The sequence below is a fragment of the Oncorhynchus nerka genome, linkage group LG17 (assembly GCF_034236695.1).
Source record: "Oncorhynchus nerka isolate Pitt River linkage group LG17, Oner_Uvic_2.0, whole genome shotgun sequence".
Taxonomy (NCBI): Eukaryota; Metazoa; Chordata; class Actinopteri; order Salmoniformes; family Salmonidae; genus Oncorhynchus; species Oncorhynchus nerka.
Window position 1 is genome coordinate 47,794,962 of NC_088412.1, and position 16,593 is coordinate 47,811,554.

Below are 16,593 nucleotides of genomic sequence, written 5' to 3' on the forward strand. Positions count from 1 at the left end.
TCATTATCAAATTCATTATTGAGCTCAGTTTTAAAGGGAAATGGGTTTTGCTGAGGAAGAATATTAGGTAAATCCCTTGTATGATTCAGTCGTTTATGCGATTGCCAGTTCTGGTTTTTCCCACGACGGCATTTGGTGCTTTCAAGACAACTGGACAAACGAGGTCAAATAATGACGTCAGTGATTTTCAGGTGGGAAAGTCGCAGCTCTAGAAAGATGTCCGAGTTTCTAACTTGGAATTCCGAGTTGGATAACCGTTCAAAACTATTTTTCCCATTCGGGGGCTCGTTATTTCTCCCAATTCCCCCTTGTCTTGAACGCACTGATGATTACATTATATTATCGAAGATAGATAAATTCAGGACTAGATTTTTCAGTGTAGGTGTAGCTTATTAATATGAGTTATTGACATTTAGTAGCCTTAATTATGAGAAACTGACCAGATGAAGTCTAAACTTGATTTACCTATATGGCATATTTCTCTTATGCATGAATATACAAATAATCTTCATAGATTGAATAATGAGATATAGCATAGGCCTATATAGAAATACTATGCGATACAACGGGAGAATCTCAATGGCATACTCCTGAAAACCCATTGGTGGAGAAGGTCAGAGGGTCTGGCCCTCTGGCTTCCTCATCCAATGGGTTTTGAGAAGGAAGCGATGAGAGGACTCGGAGTATGCAGTTGAAAATCTCCCTATGTCTGCCAGTGGACCCTAACCCTACCCAGCAGATTCCAGTGGTCATTCCATTTTAAACAGTATAGGGATAATCATTAATCCACTATCCACCCTTAAAGATGACGGCAAATCCAATGAATCTGGTAGAATAGCTTATTTTTGGTCAGTATAGGCCTATTGAAGAGAACGATTGTATGGTTGGACAGTTGGCCAGACTTCCATAGTATTGTTGTCTTCAAGATGATATGAACATGCCTTAAAAAATCATATAGTAAAGGCACCCAACATGGATGCCACAGCGCAATGTTTGAGGAGGTGTACAGCTGAAGAGCTGAAATAAACATCAGTTTATGAGGCAAAGGTCTTGTAAAATATCCCAAGGTCTTTGTTAAACTTGATCTTCTCTTTAACCCACAGTGTCTTATTAACATCCGAGACATATCCAAGTGGTTTAAACCCCTCCTATACAAGTGTGAATGAGTTCAATGTGGAATTTAAAGCTTTAGGAAGTTAATAAAGGCAGTAGTAGGCTGGGTTATGTAGTAATTTATTTCAAAATAAATTGCTGTCATTGTTTTTAGCAGGTTTATGATTGTCTCTCCCTGTTTGCTGTTCATATTCACTTATCTGTCCATTATGATGAATTATTTGGAAGTGTAGTTGTCAGTACAGATCTGTTTCTAAAACTGGATCCCAAATTCAAAACGGGTTAGTTAGTTATGAGTACAGTGGGCGCTGTCATTATCAAAGTGATCGCTTCTTGTAATCACACAGTTGTGTGGCCATAACCATAAAATACCATTGTCACCAGTGGTATTAAAAAAAAAAAAACAGCTGCAATGTCAGGACATTACATTGCTTTTTTGATGCCCTGGTCCAGTTTTCTAAGTGAAGGTTGTAAAACCATTTGTATTGGAGTACTGAAAGCAGGAGTTGACATCCTGAAGCAATGCATCACGTTGGGAGGCTGGCTTTCAGAGGAAACTACATCCTTCAATGGAATGGCACTTTGTGTCCGGTTACGTGGGGAATCATTTATCTTTTTTTGGGAAATTCCCTTCCCTGCTGCGCTTTCAGTCCAGGGCTCCTGGTATAAAGGGTTTCCAGGCCCGAGTCCTGTTTTGAGCAACCATGCAGCCCCTCAGTTGCCAGGGGACTGGGCCAAGGAAGGAAGCATGTTCCAGAACTCCAAGTAGTTGACTTGGTACTGCGTCCCAAATGGCACCCTATTCCCTATATAGTGCACTACTTTTGACCACTGCCCATTTTGACCAGAGGCCCGTGGCCCTTGTCTAAAGCAGTGCACTATATAGGGAATAGGGTGTCGAGATCTTTAATGATCAACAGAGTGAAGTGCTCCCCCAGTCCCCTGACAAAGCACAATGCTGTCCTACAGTGCGGACTAAAATACTTCAGCACTTTAAGTCCTTTATACTATGTCTGTGGAGCGATACTGTATAGCCTACAACTGGCCCATAACCAGCTTAAACTATAGCCCTTAGCAATGGAGACTATTGCCTACATAGCTTATAAGAGCCTGAAAAGTGTTCTGTAATAATATTGTTAATTTAAGCCTTAATTATTATTATGAGCATATGAGGACATTGTGTTAACTATAGGCTGTTAAAATATGTTATTATAAATCGATTTGGGAATATTTTCGTGTAGAATAGAATAAATCCTATGTAGGCTATCTTGAAGGCTAAATCACATCTACAACCTATCCAACATTTATATTTTCTGACAAATAGTAGCCTACTGCTTTGTAAAGAAATAACAATGAAACAGGCGATCGTTTAGTCACCTACTGCCGACATGGTGTTGACAGGATTGGCCTGGAGCAGAAAGCCTGAAAGGACCCACTAACTCAACGGGGACTGGCAGGCATAGCGGTGGATGTGCGGCGTAGTAAATGCGATCCTGATGACAACGTTCTGCTTATGATATCGCGGAGAAAAGAAAACAGGGAGAGGCGGTGCTGGAACTGCTAGCGCATATCTGGTGGATTATTTCTAAACAGATATCTGAGATTTTTGTCGTCGGGGATATGTGCATGCAGTAGCTTTTTTTTTTAGTATTTATATGTAATTCTCAAATCCACGGCGCAGAGTTGAATGAGATGAGCCTACTGGGTGGCTATAAGAAAAAGACCTGCAGTTACGATGGCTATGAATCTTTACAGTTGGTCGATAGCAGCGGTAACTTCAATAACGGGGGAGGGAGAGGCAGCGGAATCGGCGGCGGCTCGGTAGCAGCAACCCTAGGAGGACCGAAGGCAGGCCCACTGCGCGAGGACGACTGCAGCACCATGGACAGCTCAGGTAAGCAGCTCTCTCGCCATGGGAGGCGGTGTGGCACACGCGCAGCAAGCAAGAACAAGCTGCGGATAACGCTGCTCTGTTGCATGCGAGGCAGAGCACGCCTGTCGCCGTGTGACTCCCTGAAATATATTTAATTGAATAAGATGAGTGTGAACAGGTCCAAATAGGTTATCCATCTAGCCCATGTTGTCTGTTGTTTGTATGTCTTGTTGTGCTTCCGTGCATTACATCATGTAATCGTGGTTGTCTCATTATGTAGGACTACATCGTTCTGCTTTCATTTTGTGTGAGTCGAGCTGATCTCGTCATAGTATACTTCGGGTTGAAACAACATATGTATGTCTGTTTTAGCGTCCACTACTATTCTAACAAAAAATGCTTAATGTTGCAGTCTTTTATTAGGCTACATATATTGTAATAAAACTGCAACTATTGTAATTCAACATGCACGCATTAGACCCTATCAATCACCCTGCTAAGGTGTAGTCCTAAGTGATTACCAGTGATAGTAATAGACAGATTGACAATAGCTTACATGGCAGGAAACCCCCCACTAACCCAATAATATAATATAATTGTCCTTGTTCCTTTTTAATAATTTCATGTTGTGAATTTCCTGCATATACAATTGCCTATGTCAGGGATTTTCTAACTTTTCTTGCCCAGGGACCCCTGCAAACCGGCTACCCAGACCGGACCACCATCAGATGTTAACAAAAAAGTATTGTCTTATCATGATAGGTGAATGTGAATGATAATGGCAAGTAGAAGTAATCAACATTTTAAAATGAATAGATTTGGTAGACAGTGTCATTATTTTGACCTCCCCACAGTTCATTGGAAGTGTGAACTAACATAGTCTATTAGCTGTAAAGGTATCTTGGCAGCGAAGAGAACATTTCACTATTGTAAAGCTAGTTTCCTGCAATTCTACACATTTTTCCATTGAGTTGAGAGAAAATGTTGCAGTTTAGAAGCTAATTTCCAGCAATGCTACACCGTTTGTCATGAGCTGAGAGGAAATGTTGCAGTTTAGAAGCTCATTTCCAGCAATGCTACACCGTTTGTCATGAGCTGAGAGGAAATGTTGCAGTTTAGAAGCTCATTTCCAGCAATGCTACACCGTTTGTCATGAGCTGAGAGGAAATGTTGCAGTTTAGAAGCTCATTTCCAGCAATGCTACACCGTTTGTCATGAGCTGAGAGAAAATGTTGCAGTTTAGAAGCTCATTTCCAGCAATGCTACACCGTTTGTCATGAGCTGAGAGGAAATGTTGCAGTTTAGAAGCTCATTTCCAGCAATGCTACACCGTTTGTCATGAGCTGAGAGGAAATGTTGCAGTTTAGAAGCTCATTTCCAGCAATGCTACACCGTTTGTCATGAGCTGAGAGAAAATGTTGCAGTTTAGAAGCTAATTTCCAGCAATGCTACACCGTTTGTCATGAGCTGAGAGGAAATGTTGCAGTTTAGAAGCTCATTTCCAGCAATGCTACACCGTTTGTCATGAGCTGAGAGGAAATGTTGCAGTTTAGAAGCTAATTTCCAGCAATGCTACACCGTTTGTCATGAGCTGAGAGGAAATGTTGCAGTTTAGAAGCTAATTTCCAGCAATGCTACACCGTTTGTCATGAGCTGAGAGGAAATGTTGCAGTTTAGAAGCTAATTTCCAGCAATGCTACACCGTTTGTCATGAGCTGAGAGAAAATGTTGCAGTTTAGAAGCTAATGCTGTGTTCCTCTCCTCAAACAAAATCAATACCCTGAATGCCCAATTTTTTGAATTTTCGATTCTCCCTGACTGTCTAGCTGTTATTTGATTGTTAGTTTTTCAAAGATGGTATTATAAAAAAAAATATATAGTTCAATATCTTTTCTGCATGCTTTCTATCTGATTTTGGTAGTTTAAGTTGACACCGAAACAGTTTTTCCATCCAAAAATATCTTGTTTTGGTCGTTTAAGTTGACAGTGAAACTGTTTTTCCATCCCGCATATTATCGCTTAGACGACCTGCCTAAGAATTTTCTATACAGAAAAAACACTGTAATTAGCTCCAGATTAAAATGATAGTTGTAGATTTTGACAAAGAAGCCATTTACCTACTTCCCCAGAGTCAGATGAACAGGAACATCTAGCATGCTAACTGCTACTCTAGACATCCAGTCGTTGCGCTAACGCTAGTTAGCATTGGCTCGGGAAACTAACTCTAAATTCCTTCATACTGGACACAGAGACATACAAATGGTATCCATATTGGTATTCTGTTGCAGCTAGCGATATTCAGCAAATAATACATTTTCACACCCAAAAATATTATTGTGGACCCCCTGCAGTACGTCGGGCCATGGACCCCAGTTTGAAAACCCCTGGCCTATATCATGTGGAGAGCCACTAACATTGAGTGGCTGCTGCCAACACACTGACTCAACTCCAGCCACTTTAATAATGGGAATTGATGGGAAATGATGTAAAATATATCACTAGCCACTTTAAACAATGCTACCTAATATAATGTTTACATACCCTACATTATTCATCTCATATGTATATGTATATACTGCACTCAATACCATCTACTGTATCTTGCCTATGCCGCTCTGTACCATCACTCACTCATATATCTTTATGTACATATTCTTATCCCCTTACACTTGTGTCTATAAGGTAGTAGTTTTGGAATTGTTAGCTAGATTACTTGTTGGTTATTACTGCATTGTCGGAACTAGAAGCACAAGCATTTCGCTACACTCGCATTAACATCTGCTAACCATGTGTATGTGACAAATAAAATTTGATTTGATTTGAGTTAAATAGCCACAGTTCATTGTCAGTGAGTGAGTGGTAATGTTGTGAACAGGGCTATCCCCACAGCTCACTGCTCACTGCACTGCAGTGCAATGAAAAAACCTAACCTTAAGGACTGGGTCTACCTGAGCTGAGTGTCAGGTGAGTCTGTCCGGGCTAGCCAGCTAGCTGGCTGGCTGGCCTCTGCAGTATGGCTGGTGCTGCTTCTGCTGTATGGGGTGGCTGAGTCTGTATCTCCAGCTTTCTCTGCTTCCATGTGTAGCTCAGTAAACATCAGAGCTCTGCAGACTCCCACGTCCATCTGGCCAGCCTTGTTACATTGGCAGGCAAGCCAGCCACACAGGCACACTGAATGACTGACTGACCAACAGACATGGAGGCAGACACAATGACAGACCCAGAGACAGGTGGATTGACAGGTTGCAGCTAGACAGGAGGTGTCTGGTTAGTAGTTAGGTTCTGAGACTGCATTGGAGGTCTTCCCATGTAGAAAAGGTTTATATAAATCACCAATGTGTTTGATAGGGAATGACAAGACCACCGAGCACCATCCGTTCAGCATCCAAAAGTGTCTATTATGTGACAAATTTCGTATCAGAAATGCAAACTTCCCCATCTCCCCAAATCCAGGGCAGCTCTCTTACAGTAGATCTGTTTTATTGACATTAAGTGAATAATAGATGGCTGGATGGCGTCACTGCAGTCTGCTGTGAATATTCGATTCTTAAATGAAGGGGAACATTGTGAAATGTGGGTGTGATATGATAGCTTTCACTCTTTCTACTGACGGAATACTTAGGATCCTTTCTCGAGGAAGAAATGCATAATGGTATGGTGCATATCTGCTGTATCAATCATGCTTTGTGGGTGTGTATCTCCCACATAGGTCAGTATACAGGCCAAGCTGCATGTCCCTTCCAGACAGATGAATCATACACTCTTTGTCTTATCAGTAGCATCTATAATGGAAAAGCTTAGGGCCTGTTTGTTGGGACAGTTGCTGTTTGGCACACAATAGAGGCACACATGTCACTACTGCAGTACACTGTCTGTCTGTCTGTCTGTCTGTCTGTCTGTCTGTCTGTCTGTCTGTCTGTCTGTCTGTCTGTCTGTCTGTCTGTCTGTCTGTCTGTCTGTCTGTCTGTCTGTCTGTCTGTCTGTGTCTCTTTCACCCTGCACCAGATGGAGGGTATAAATGAGAAAGGTTAGGTCTATTGAAGGAGAGAGGCACATGGAGACTCTGTCTGTATTGATCTCTCTGACCGACCGGGCCAAGTCTCTATCTGTGCCAGCGCCTCTGTGACTGGGTCTCTCTCTCACACATCAGAGGTGTCTGACTGGAGCAGGGTGGATGGAGGGATGGAAGGGAGCAGAGGAGGTGGGTGAGAGGGGGCGTTTTGGTCAGAGTTCAGAGAGCAGTAGCTAACTAAGGGACGGCTGTGGAGGAGGCTCCCTTACTTTAAAAGAGGGACACAATGACCTGTCACATAGTCTGAAGGAGGGTGGTAAATAATGTCTGAGTTACACAATGACTCTTTAGATATAGTTTCAGAAATTCTTGTTTTAACCGAATAAGATCTGTACATTTCCACTCGTGTATTAGTCAAGATGTCTGCAGACTCTCTGTGTTGTTGTCTACATACAGCTGTGGAGTAGGGGGTTCTGATGCTATGTGTTTGTGTCAGTGGCAAACCGTGGCTATTGAGCTTAGGCCTTTGTACCAAATTCAGAAATTGCGAAAAATAACAGAAACATAGCATCACTTAATGGGCTCCTCGCGCTGAGCTTCAGACTGCCACTCACACAGAGACCTGCAAAACGAATGCTACCAGCAACATCAACCATACTGCTCGCACAACCCATGGTAGCCTAACGCCGTCACTATCACACTGTCACCAAACGCGACAATAGTGACATATCGAAGGATGTGAGTGTGATAGGCTCGTGATGTTGAAAGCCAATGGGATACCAGCACACTCCATGTAGGAGTGCACTTCCTGTAAAATACATAGGGCCGATAGAAAGACAGCAGTCGCACACAGCAGGATGTTAAACGATAAGCAGCCTGTTCACCTGGACATAGTAAGTCAGTAAGTCCCAATCATAAGAATACAAAAACTCAACCATTTGCCCATAGAAATGTACAACTGTTACTTCCCAGTGCAAACACATTTGTCACGTTCAGCACGCAAAGTAATCGGTGATCTAAAGTTTCAATGGAACAATGTTTTACACACAAGTTATTTTCAAAGTGATAACAACAGCAAGGGAGCTGCAATAGAAAAACAAACACCCATTCCCCTCACCAGATGATAACAACAGCAAGGGAGCTGCAATAGAAAAACAAACACCCATTCCCCTCACCAGATGATAACAACAGCAAGGGAGCTGCAGCCGCTGTACACCAGCCTAAAACACAAAACTAGCTAACTAGACTGGGATTCCAAAATTATATCTTATTAACAACAAATATAACACAATATACAAACATATTTTACAAAACAGTATGCCAAATAATACAGACAAACTTTATACACAGCAAACATATTTAAGGCTTCACAGGCTTTACTTTTCAATTTGCTTTAGGGCATAACATGGCTATATACAGGGAGTACCAGTAGCGAGTCGATGTGCAGAGGTGCGAGGTAATTGAGGTACCTATGTACTGTACATATATGTAGGGGTAAAGTGACTAGGCAACAGGATAGATTATAGACTGAGCGGTAGCAGCAAGGTATGTGGTGAATTTGAAAGTGTGTGTGTGTGTATGCGGGTGAACGTGTGGCTTCAGTATGCATGTGTGCACATCTTATGTGTGCGTGGGAATATGTATTGTCTGTGTGTGTGTATGTGTTGGGGTGTCAGTGTAAGTATGTGTGAGTGTATGGGTCCAGTGTGTGTGGGAATATGTATTGTCTGTGTGTGTGTATGTATTGGGGTGTCAGTGTGTGTGGAGTGTAAGTGTGTGTGGGATGTATTGTCTGTGTGTGTGTATGTATTGGGGTGTCAGTGTAAGTATGTGTGAGTGTATGGGTCCAGTGTGTGTGGGAATATGTATTGTCTGTGTGTGTGTATGTGTTGGGGTGTCAGTGTAAGTATGTGTGAGTGTCCAGGGTCCAGTGTGTCTGCATGTAGTCCGTGTAAGAGACCTAGTTCAAAAAGGGCCAATGCTGGTAATCTGGGTAGCCATTTAATTAGCTACATAGCAGCTTTGTTTTTGCATTCTTATGGCTTGGAAGCTGTTCAGGGTCCTGGTGGTTCCAGACTTGGTGCACTGGTACCGTTTGCCATGCAGTAGAAGTGACAACCGTCTATGGCTTGAATGGCTGGAGTCTTTGACAATTTCTTGGGCCTTCCTCTTACACCGCCTGGTATAGAGGTCCTGTGTGGCAGGGAACTCGGGCCCCAGTGATGTTCTGGGACTTACTTACCACCAATGTTCCCTCAAAATGTTTTCGGGAACTGAGAAAATGTCAGATCTGCTGAGTGCAAACTTGAATGTTGTGAAAATTCTGTGCAACTTCTAGCGCACATTACTGTGATCACTGAGGCTGTACCCGCTTTAAGCTACAGTTTCAGACAGAGGTAGGTTACTGTGGCTATTTGATCATAACGTAGGCCCACTAGGGTGGCCTACCATCAAAAACAATGGGGGAAATGCCTCGCATAACATTTTAACATGGAAATACACAACCAAAAGTATGTGGACATCTGCTCGTCGAACATCTCATTCCAAAATCATGGACATTAAAATGGATTTGGGTCCCCCCTTTTCTGCTACAACAGCCTCCACTCTTCTGGGAAGGCTTTCCACTAGATATTGGAACATTTCTGCAGGGACTTGCTTCTATTCAGACACAAGAGCATTAGTGAGGAAGTGCACTAATTTTATGCGATTAGACCTGGCTCGCAGTCTGCGTTCCAATTCATTTAAAGGTGTTCGATGAGGTTGAGGTCAGGACCCTGTTGCAGGCCAGTCACGTTCTTTCACACCAATCTCAACAAACCATTTTTGTATTGACCTCGCTTTGTGCACGGGGGAATTGTCATGCTGAAACAGGAAAGGTGCTTCCCCAAACTGTTGCCACAAAGTTAGAAGCACAGAATCGTCTAGAATGTCATTGTATCTTGTAGCGTTAAGATTTCCCTTTACAGGAACTAAGGGGCCTAGCCCGAACCATGAAAAACAGCCCCAGACCATTGTTCCTCCCCCACCAAACATTACAGTTGTCACTATGCATTCGGGCAGGTATCATTCTCCTGGCATCTGTCAAACCCAGATTCTTTTTAAAAATATATATATATATTTTTTTATTTTTTTGCTAAAATAGTTATTATATTATTGATCGATTGACTATGACTTTTCAAATCACCCAGTATTGCTAACTGCATTTTAGCTCCAGGTAAATGTTGCAATTCTTCAGCCATTCCTTGACCTGTGACCAAAAACGAGCTACATATGGACAGTACCAAAATAAATTATCTAATGACTCTGCCTCCTCGCAGCAAAATCTGCAGAGCTGGGAAAATTGTATCCCCCATATACGTATAAAACATTCTATTGGTTGCAAGAATTTTGGCATAATCATTTAAATTGAAAAATTCTACGTTTTTAATCTGACGTCGTTTTGTGTGTCAATTCATAAACCAAATGCCATGGAATCGGTACATTGAAAGTCTCTTCCCAACTATTTGCAATTTATATGGCACAGCTGTCAATTTTTGGGTCCTGAAATTAAACTGGTATATATTTTTATTTATCAAAAAAATTTTTTAAGCAATTTCGGTCTTTAATGCAGGTCCTACAGTCAATTTCCTTACTTTTTCCCCCTTCCACTTGCCTCTTTCATTTTTGCGGTAATGCTGCAATTAGTTTGTTGTAATTTTGGATAGAAGCAGGGGAGACTGGTGATCCGGGGGAGGCATGAAAGCCCGACAAGCCGGCAGAGGCAGGGGAGCCTGACGAGCCAGCAGAGGCAGGGGGGCCTGGTGATCTGGCTGAGGCATGAGAGCCTGTAGCGGCTCCCGGACCGGACGTCATTCACACTGACACAAATAAAACACTCTCTGACACTTCCCTTATGTGAGGAAGGAACCAAGGGGAGTGACAGATATAGAGAAGATAATCAAGGAGGTGATGGAGTCCGGGTGAGTGTCATGAGGCGCTGGTGCGCTTGACGATGGTGACAGATAATCAGCAACCTGATGACCTAGAGGCCGGAGAGGGAGTATACGTGACAGATATTTTGGAGATGATTTCGTTTTCACTTAACCGAAAGTGAGCATTTGTAATCTGAATAAAGGGAAAAAGGCCATTCTTGAACATGGGTTAAGACATTCTTACTAATTTACTAGAGAACCATTTCGGATTTAAGTATAACTTTTGTATGACTGATGCCTTTAGTGAGAGGTCTAATGCTTTAATATTTAATCATTTCTGCCCACCGAATTCACATTCATTATATAAATAGGCCCTTTTAATTTTGTCTGGCTTGCCATTCCAAATAAAATGGAATATTTTTTGCTCATATCATTTAAAAAACAGGTCGCTAGGTGTAGGCAAAACCATAAGCAAATAGGTCAATTGTGATATGACTAAAGAGTTAATTAGAGTGATTTTTCCACAAATAGACAGGTATTTTTCTTTCCATTGGAGCAAGATGTTTTTGGAGTGAGATCATTTCTGTCTTTCAGGATTCCGAGTATGTCCACTGGGGTCAGACCATTTGATTGGTAAAAAAAGATTTGAGAATGACACAAATATTAATTTTCACAAGGTCTGCTGCCTCAGTGTCTTTAGATAGTTTTGTCAGATGTTACTATGGAATACTGAAGTATAATTACAAGCATTTCATAAGTGTCAAAGGCTTTTATTGACAATTACATGAAGTTGATGCAAAGAGATCAATATTTGCAGTGTTGACCCTTCTTTTTCAAGACCTCTGCAATCCGCCCTGGCATGCTGTCAATTAACTTCTGGGCCACATCCTGACTGATGGCAGCCCATTCTTGCATAACCCATGCTTGGAGATTGTCAGAATTTATGGGTTTTTGTTTGTCCACCCACGTCTTGAGGATTGACCACAAGTTCTCAATGGGATTAAGGTCTGGGGAGTCTCTTGGCCATGGACCCAAAATATCGATGTTTTGTTCCCCGAGCCACTTAGTTATCACCTTTGCCTTATGGCAAGGTGCTCCATCATGCTGGAAAGGGCATTGTTCGTCACCAAACTGTTCCTGGATGGTTGGGAGATGTTGCTCTCTGAGGATGTGTTGGTACCATTCTTTATTCGTGCTGTGTTCTTAGGCAAAATTATGAGTGAAACCACTCCCTTAGCTGAGAAGCAACCCCACACATGAATGGTCTCAGGATGCTTTACTGTTGGCATGACACAGGACTGATGGTAGCGCTCACCTTGTCTTCTTCGTACAAGCTTATTTCCGGATGCCCCAAACAATCGGAAAGGGGATTCATCAGAGAACATTACTTTACCCCAGTCCACAGCAGTTCAAGCCCAGTAACTTTTGCAGAATATCAGTCTGTCTCTGATGTTTTTCCCGAAGAGAAGTGGCTTCTTTGCTGCCCTTCTTGACATCAGGCCATCCTCCAAAAATCTTCGCCTCACTGTGCGTGCAGATGCACTCACACCTGCCTGCTGCCATTCCTGAGCAAGCTTTGTACTGGTGGTGCCCTGATCCCGCAGCTGAATTAACTTCAGAAGATGGTCCTGGCGCTTGCTGGACTTTCTTGGGCTCCCTGAAGCCTTCTTCACAACAATTGAACCGCTCTCTTTGAAGTTCTTGATGATCCGATAAATGGTTGATTTAGGTGCAATCTTACTGGCAGCAATATCCTTGCCTGTGAAGCCCTTTTTGTCCAAAGCAATGATGACGGCACGTTTTTCCTTGCAGATAACCATGGTTGACAGAGGAAGAACAATGATTCCAAACACCACCCTCCTTTTCAAGCATCCAGTCTGTTATTCGAACTCAATCAGCATGACAGAGTGATCTCCAGCCTTGTCCTCGTCAACACTCACACCTGTGTTAACGAGAGAGTCACTGACACGATGTCAGCTCGTCCTTTTGTGGCAGGGCTGAAATGTAGTGGAAATGTTTTTTGGGGATTCAGTTCATTTGCATGGCAAAGAGGGACTTTGCAATTCATTTGCATTTCATCTGATCACTCTTCATAACATTCTGGAGTATATGCAAATTGCCATCATACAAACTGAGGCAGCAAACTTTGTGGAAATTAATATTTGTGTTATTCTCAAAACTTTTGGCCACGACTGTAAGTATTCGTAATATAGTACACTTATCATATTTTGGTTTTAATCCAGAGAGGATAGCAAAAGTATCTAGATCCTCTAAGAGGCCGTGGAGAGACTCTAATTGTGGTTTTAAAAGAAAACATGAATCATCAGCGTATAATGACACCTTAGTTTTTATGCCATGGATTTCTAATCCCTTAATATTATTGTTTGATCTAATCTTAAGATAACATTTCAATGGCAATAATAAATAGATATGCCGATAGTGGACAACCTTGTTTTACTCATTGTCATTATTGACAATTTTACACCTAGGACTACTATACATAACTTTAACTGATTTTTATAAGAGATTGACCAAAATTGAAATATTCCAGGCATTTATATATAAACTCCAGTCGTACTTTATCAAAGCCTTTTCAAAGTCAGCTATGAATACCAGGCCTGGTTTCCCCGATATTTCATAGTGTTCTATTGTTTCCAGTGCTTGTGTTATGTTATCTCCAATGTAAAATAAACTTGTCTGATTACGATGAATAATATCTGACAAAACCTTTTTAATTCTATGCGCTAAGCATTTAGCTAGATTTTATGCATCACAACACTGAAGTGTAAGAGGCCACTGAATGTTTAAATGGACTGAATCTTTATATTTACCACTTGGGTCCTGTTTCAGTAATAATGAAATCAGACCTTGAGTTTCCAATAATCTACCATGTAAGTGGTTAAAACATGCTAATAACGGTTCTCTGAGTATATCATACTTCCACTGGTATGCCATCCAGCCCTGGAGTTTTCTCGGACTTAAAGGCTTTAATTGCATCAAGAAGTTCCTCTGTAATTTGGCCTTCACATAAGTCTTTCTGTACAGATGTTCATTTTACATTGTTAATAAGAAAAAAATCCATACAATTAGTTTCAGTTAGTGGAGATGGAGGAGACTGAAACAAAAACATATTCTTAAAGTACTTTACTTCCTCTTTTAAAATATCATTTGGTGAATCATGAGTGACTCCATAATTTGTAAGAAGTTTCAGTAAATTCTTTCTGGTAGCATTTCTATGTTGAAGATTTGCTGCATCTTTCCCCATATTCCATTCGGTTTACTTTATTTGTATATTACACTGGATCTTTCTTAAATAAGTTCCTCCATTTCTTTTTGTTTTTCCTCTAACTTATTCTGAGCCTCTATGCTGTAGTTTGTATTGCTGTCTGTACTGTTAGTCCTTCAATTTCCTTTGTTAATATGGACTCTTTTGACCTACAGTTGAAGTCGGAAGTTTACATACACTTAGGTTGGAGTCATTAAAACTCGTTTTTCAACCACTCCACAAATTTCTTGTTAACAAACTATAGTTTTGGCAAGTCGGTTAGGACATCTACTTTGTGCATGACACAAGTAATTTTTCCAAGAATTGTTTACAGACAGATTATTTCACTTATAATTCACTGTATCACAATTCCTGTGGGTCAGAAGTTTACATACACTAAGTTGACTGTGCCTTTAAACAGCTAGGAAAATTCCAGAAAATGATGCATGGCTTTAGAAGCTTCTGATAGGCTCATTGACATAATTAGAGTCAATTGGAGGTGTATCTGTGGATGCATTTCAAGGCCTACCTTCAAGGCCTACCTTCAAACTCAGTGCATCTTTGCTTGACATCATGTGAAAATCAAAAGAAATCAGCCAAGACCTCAGAAAAAAAATTGTAGACCTACACAAGTCTGGTTCATCCTTGGTCGTAATTTCCAAACGCCTGAAGGTACCACGTTCATCTGTACAAACAATACTACGCAAGTATAAACACAATGGGACCACGCAGCCATCATACCGCTCAGGAAGGAGACTCATTCTGTCTACTAGAGATGAACGTACTTTGGTGTGAAAATTGCAAATCAATCCCAGAACAACAGCAAAGGACCTTGTGAAGATGCTGTAGGAAACAGGTACAAAAGTATCTCTATCCACAGTAAAACGAGTCCTATATTGACATAACCTGAAAGGCCGCTCAGCAAGGAAGAAGCCACTGTTCCAAAACCGCATAAAAAAGCCGGACTATGGTTTGCAATTGCACATGGGGACAAATATTGTACTTTTTGGGCTTGCAAGTCGAGGAACACCATCCCAACCGTGAAGCATAGTGGTGGCCGCATCATGTTGTGGGGGTGCTTTGCTGCAGGAGGGACTGGTGCACTTCACAAAATAGATGGCATCATGAGGAAAGAAAATTATGTGGATATATTGAAGCAACATCTCAAGACATCAGTCAGGAAGTTAAAGCTTGGTCGTAAATGGGTCTTCCAAATGGACAATGACCCCAAGCATACTTCCAAAGTTGTGGCAAAATGGCTTAAGGACAACAAAGTCAAGGTATTGGAGTGTCCATCACAAAGCCCTGACCTCAATCCCATAAAAATGTGTGGTCAGAACTGAAAAAGCGTGTGCGAGCAAGGAGGCCTACAAACCTGACTCAGCTACACCAGCTCTGTCATGAGGAATGGGCCTAAATTCACCCAACTTATTGTGGGAAGCTTGTAGAAGGCTACTCTAAACCTTTGACCCAAGTTAAACAATTTAAAGGCAATGCTACCAAATACTAATTGAGTGTATGTAAACTTTTGACCCACAGGGAATGTGATGAAATAAATTAAAGCTGAAATAAATAATTCTCTCTGCTATTATTCTGACATGTCACATTCTTAAAATAAAGTGGTGATCCTAACTGACCTAAGACAGGGAATTTTTTATGAGGATTAAATGTCAGGAATTGTGAAAAACTGAGTTTAAATGTATTTGACTAAGGTGTATGTAAACTTCCGACTTCAACTGTAAATTGCTTTTGTTTTGTAGATGAGTACTGAATTGCATGGCCTCTAAAGGCATATTTAAAAGTGTCCCATACAATAAGGGGATCTGCTGTACCTATGTTATGTCGAAGAAAGTCAGTTATGAATTCTACTGTCCTTGTTAAAAACAAGTTATCATCTAGTAGGCTTTGATTAAATTTCCAATATCCTCGCCCACATGGAAATTCTGCAAGAGTAATATATATATATATGCCAATTATGTGATGGTCCGACTGCATTCTGTCACCTATCAACACTATTTAAACGTTTGGTGCATGAGAGAATGACATAAGAAAGTAATCAAGACGACTATCCTTACGGTGAATGATGGTGGTGGCAGAATCATGCTGTGGGGGATATTGTTCAGCTGCAGGGGCTGGGAGACTAGTCAGGATCGAGGGAAAGATGAACGGAGCAAAGTACAGAGAGACCCTTGATGAAAACCTGTTCCAGAGCACTCAGGACCTCAGACTGGGGCGGAGGTTCACCTTCCAACAGGAGAACGACCCTAAGCACACAGCCAAGACAATGCAGGAGTGGCTTCGGGACAAGTCTCTGAATGTCCTTGAGTGGCCCAGCTAGAGCCTGGACTTGAACCCAATCAAACATCTCTGGAGAGACCTGAAAATAGCTGTGCATCGACGCTCCCCATCCAACCTGACA

General features: G+C 41.5%; 1 protein-coding gene across 1 annotated transcript in view; it reads left to right on the plus strand.

Moving 5' to 3' along the window:
• The first annotated feature begins 2,568 nt into the window (after positions 1-2,568).
• Positions 2,569-16,593, plus strand: part of LOC115145344 (auxilin-like) — a 62,876-nt gene continuing 48,851 nt past the window's right edge. The window contains 1 exon segment of the mRNA XM_029686838.2: positions 2,569-3,007. Coding sequence (XP_029542698.2) covers positions 2,806-3,007 — 202 coding nt within the window. The 5' untranslated portion in view covers positions 2,569-2,805.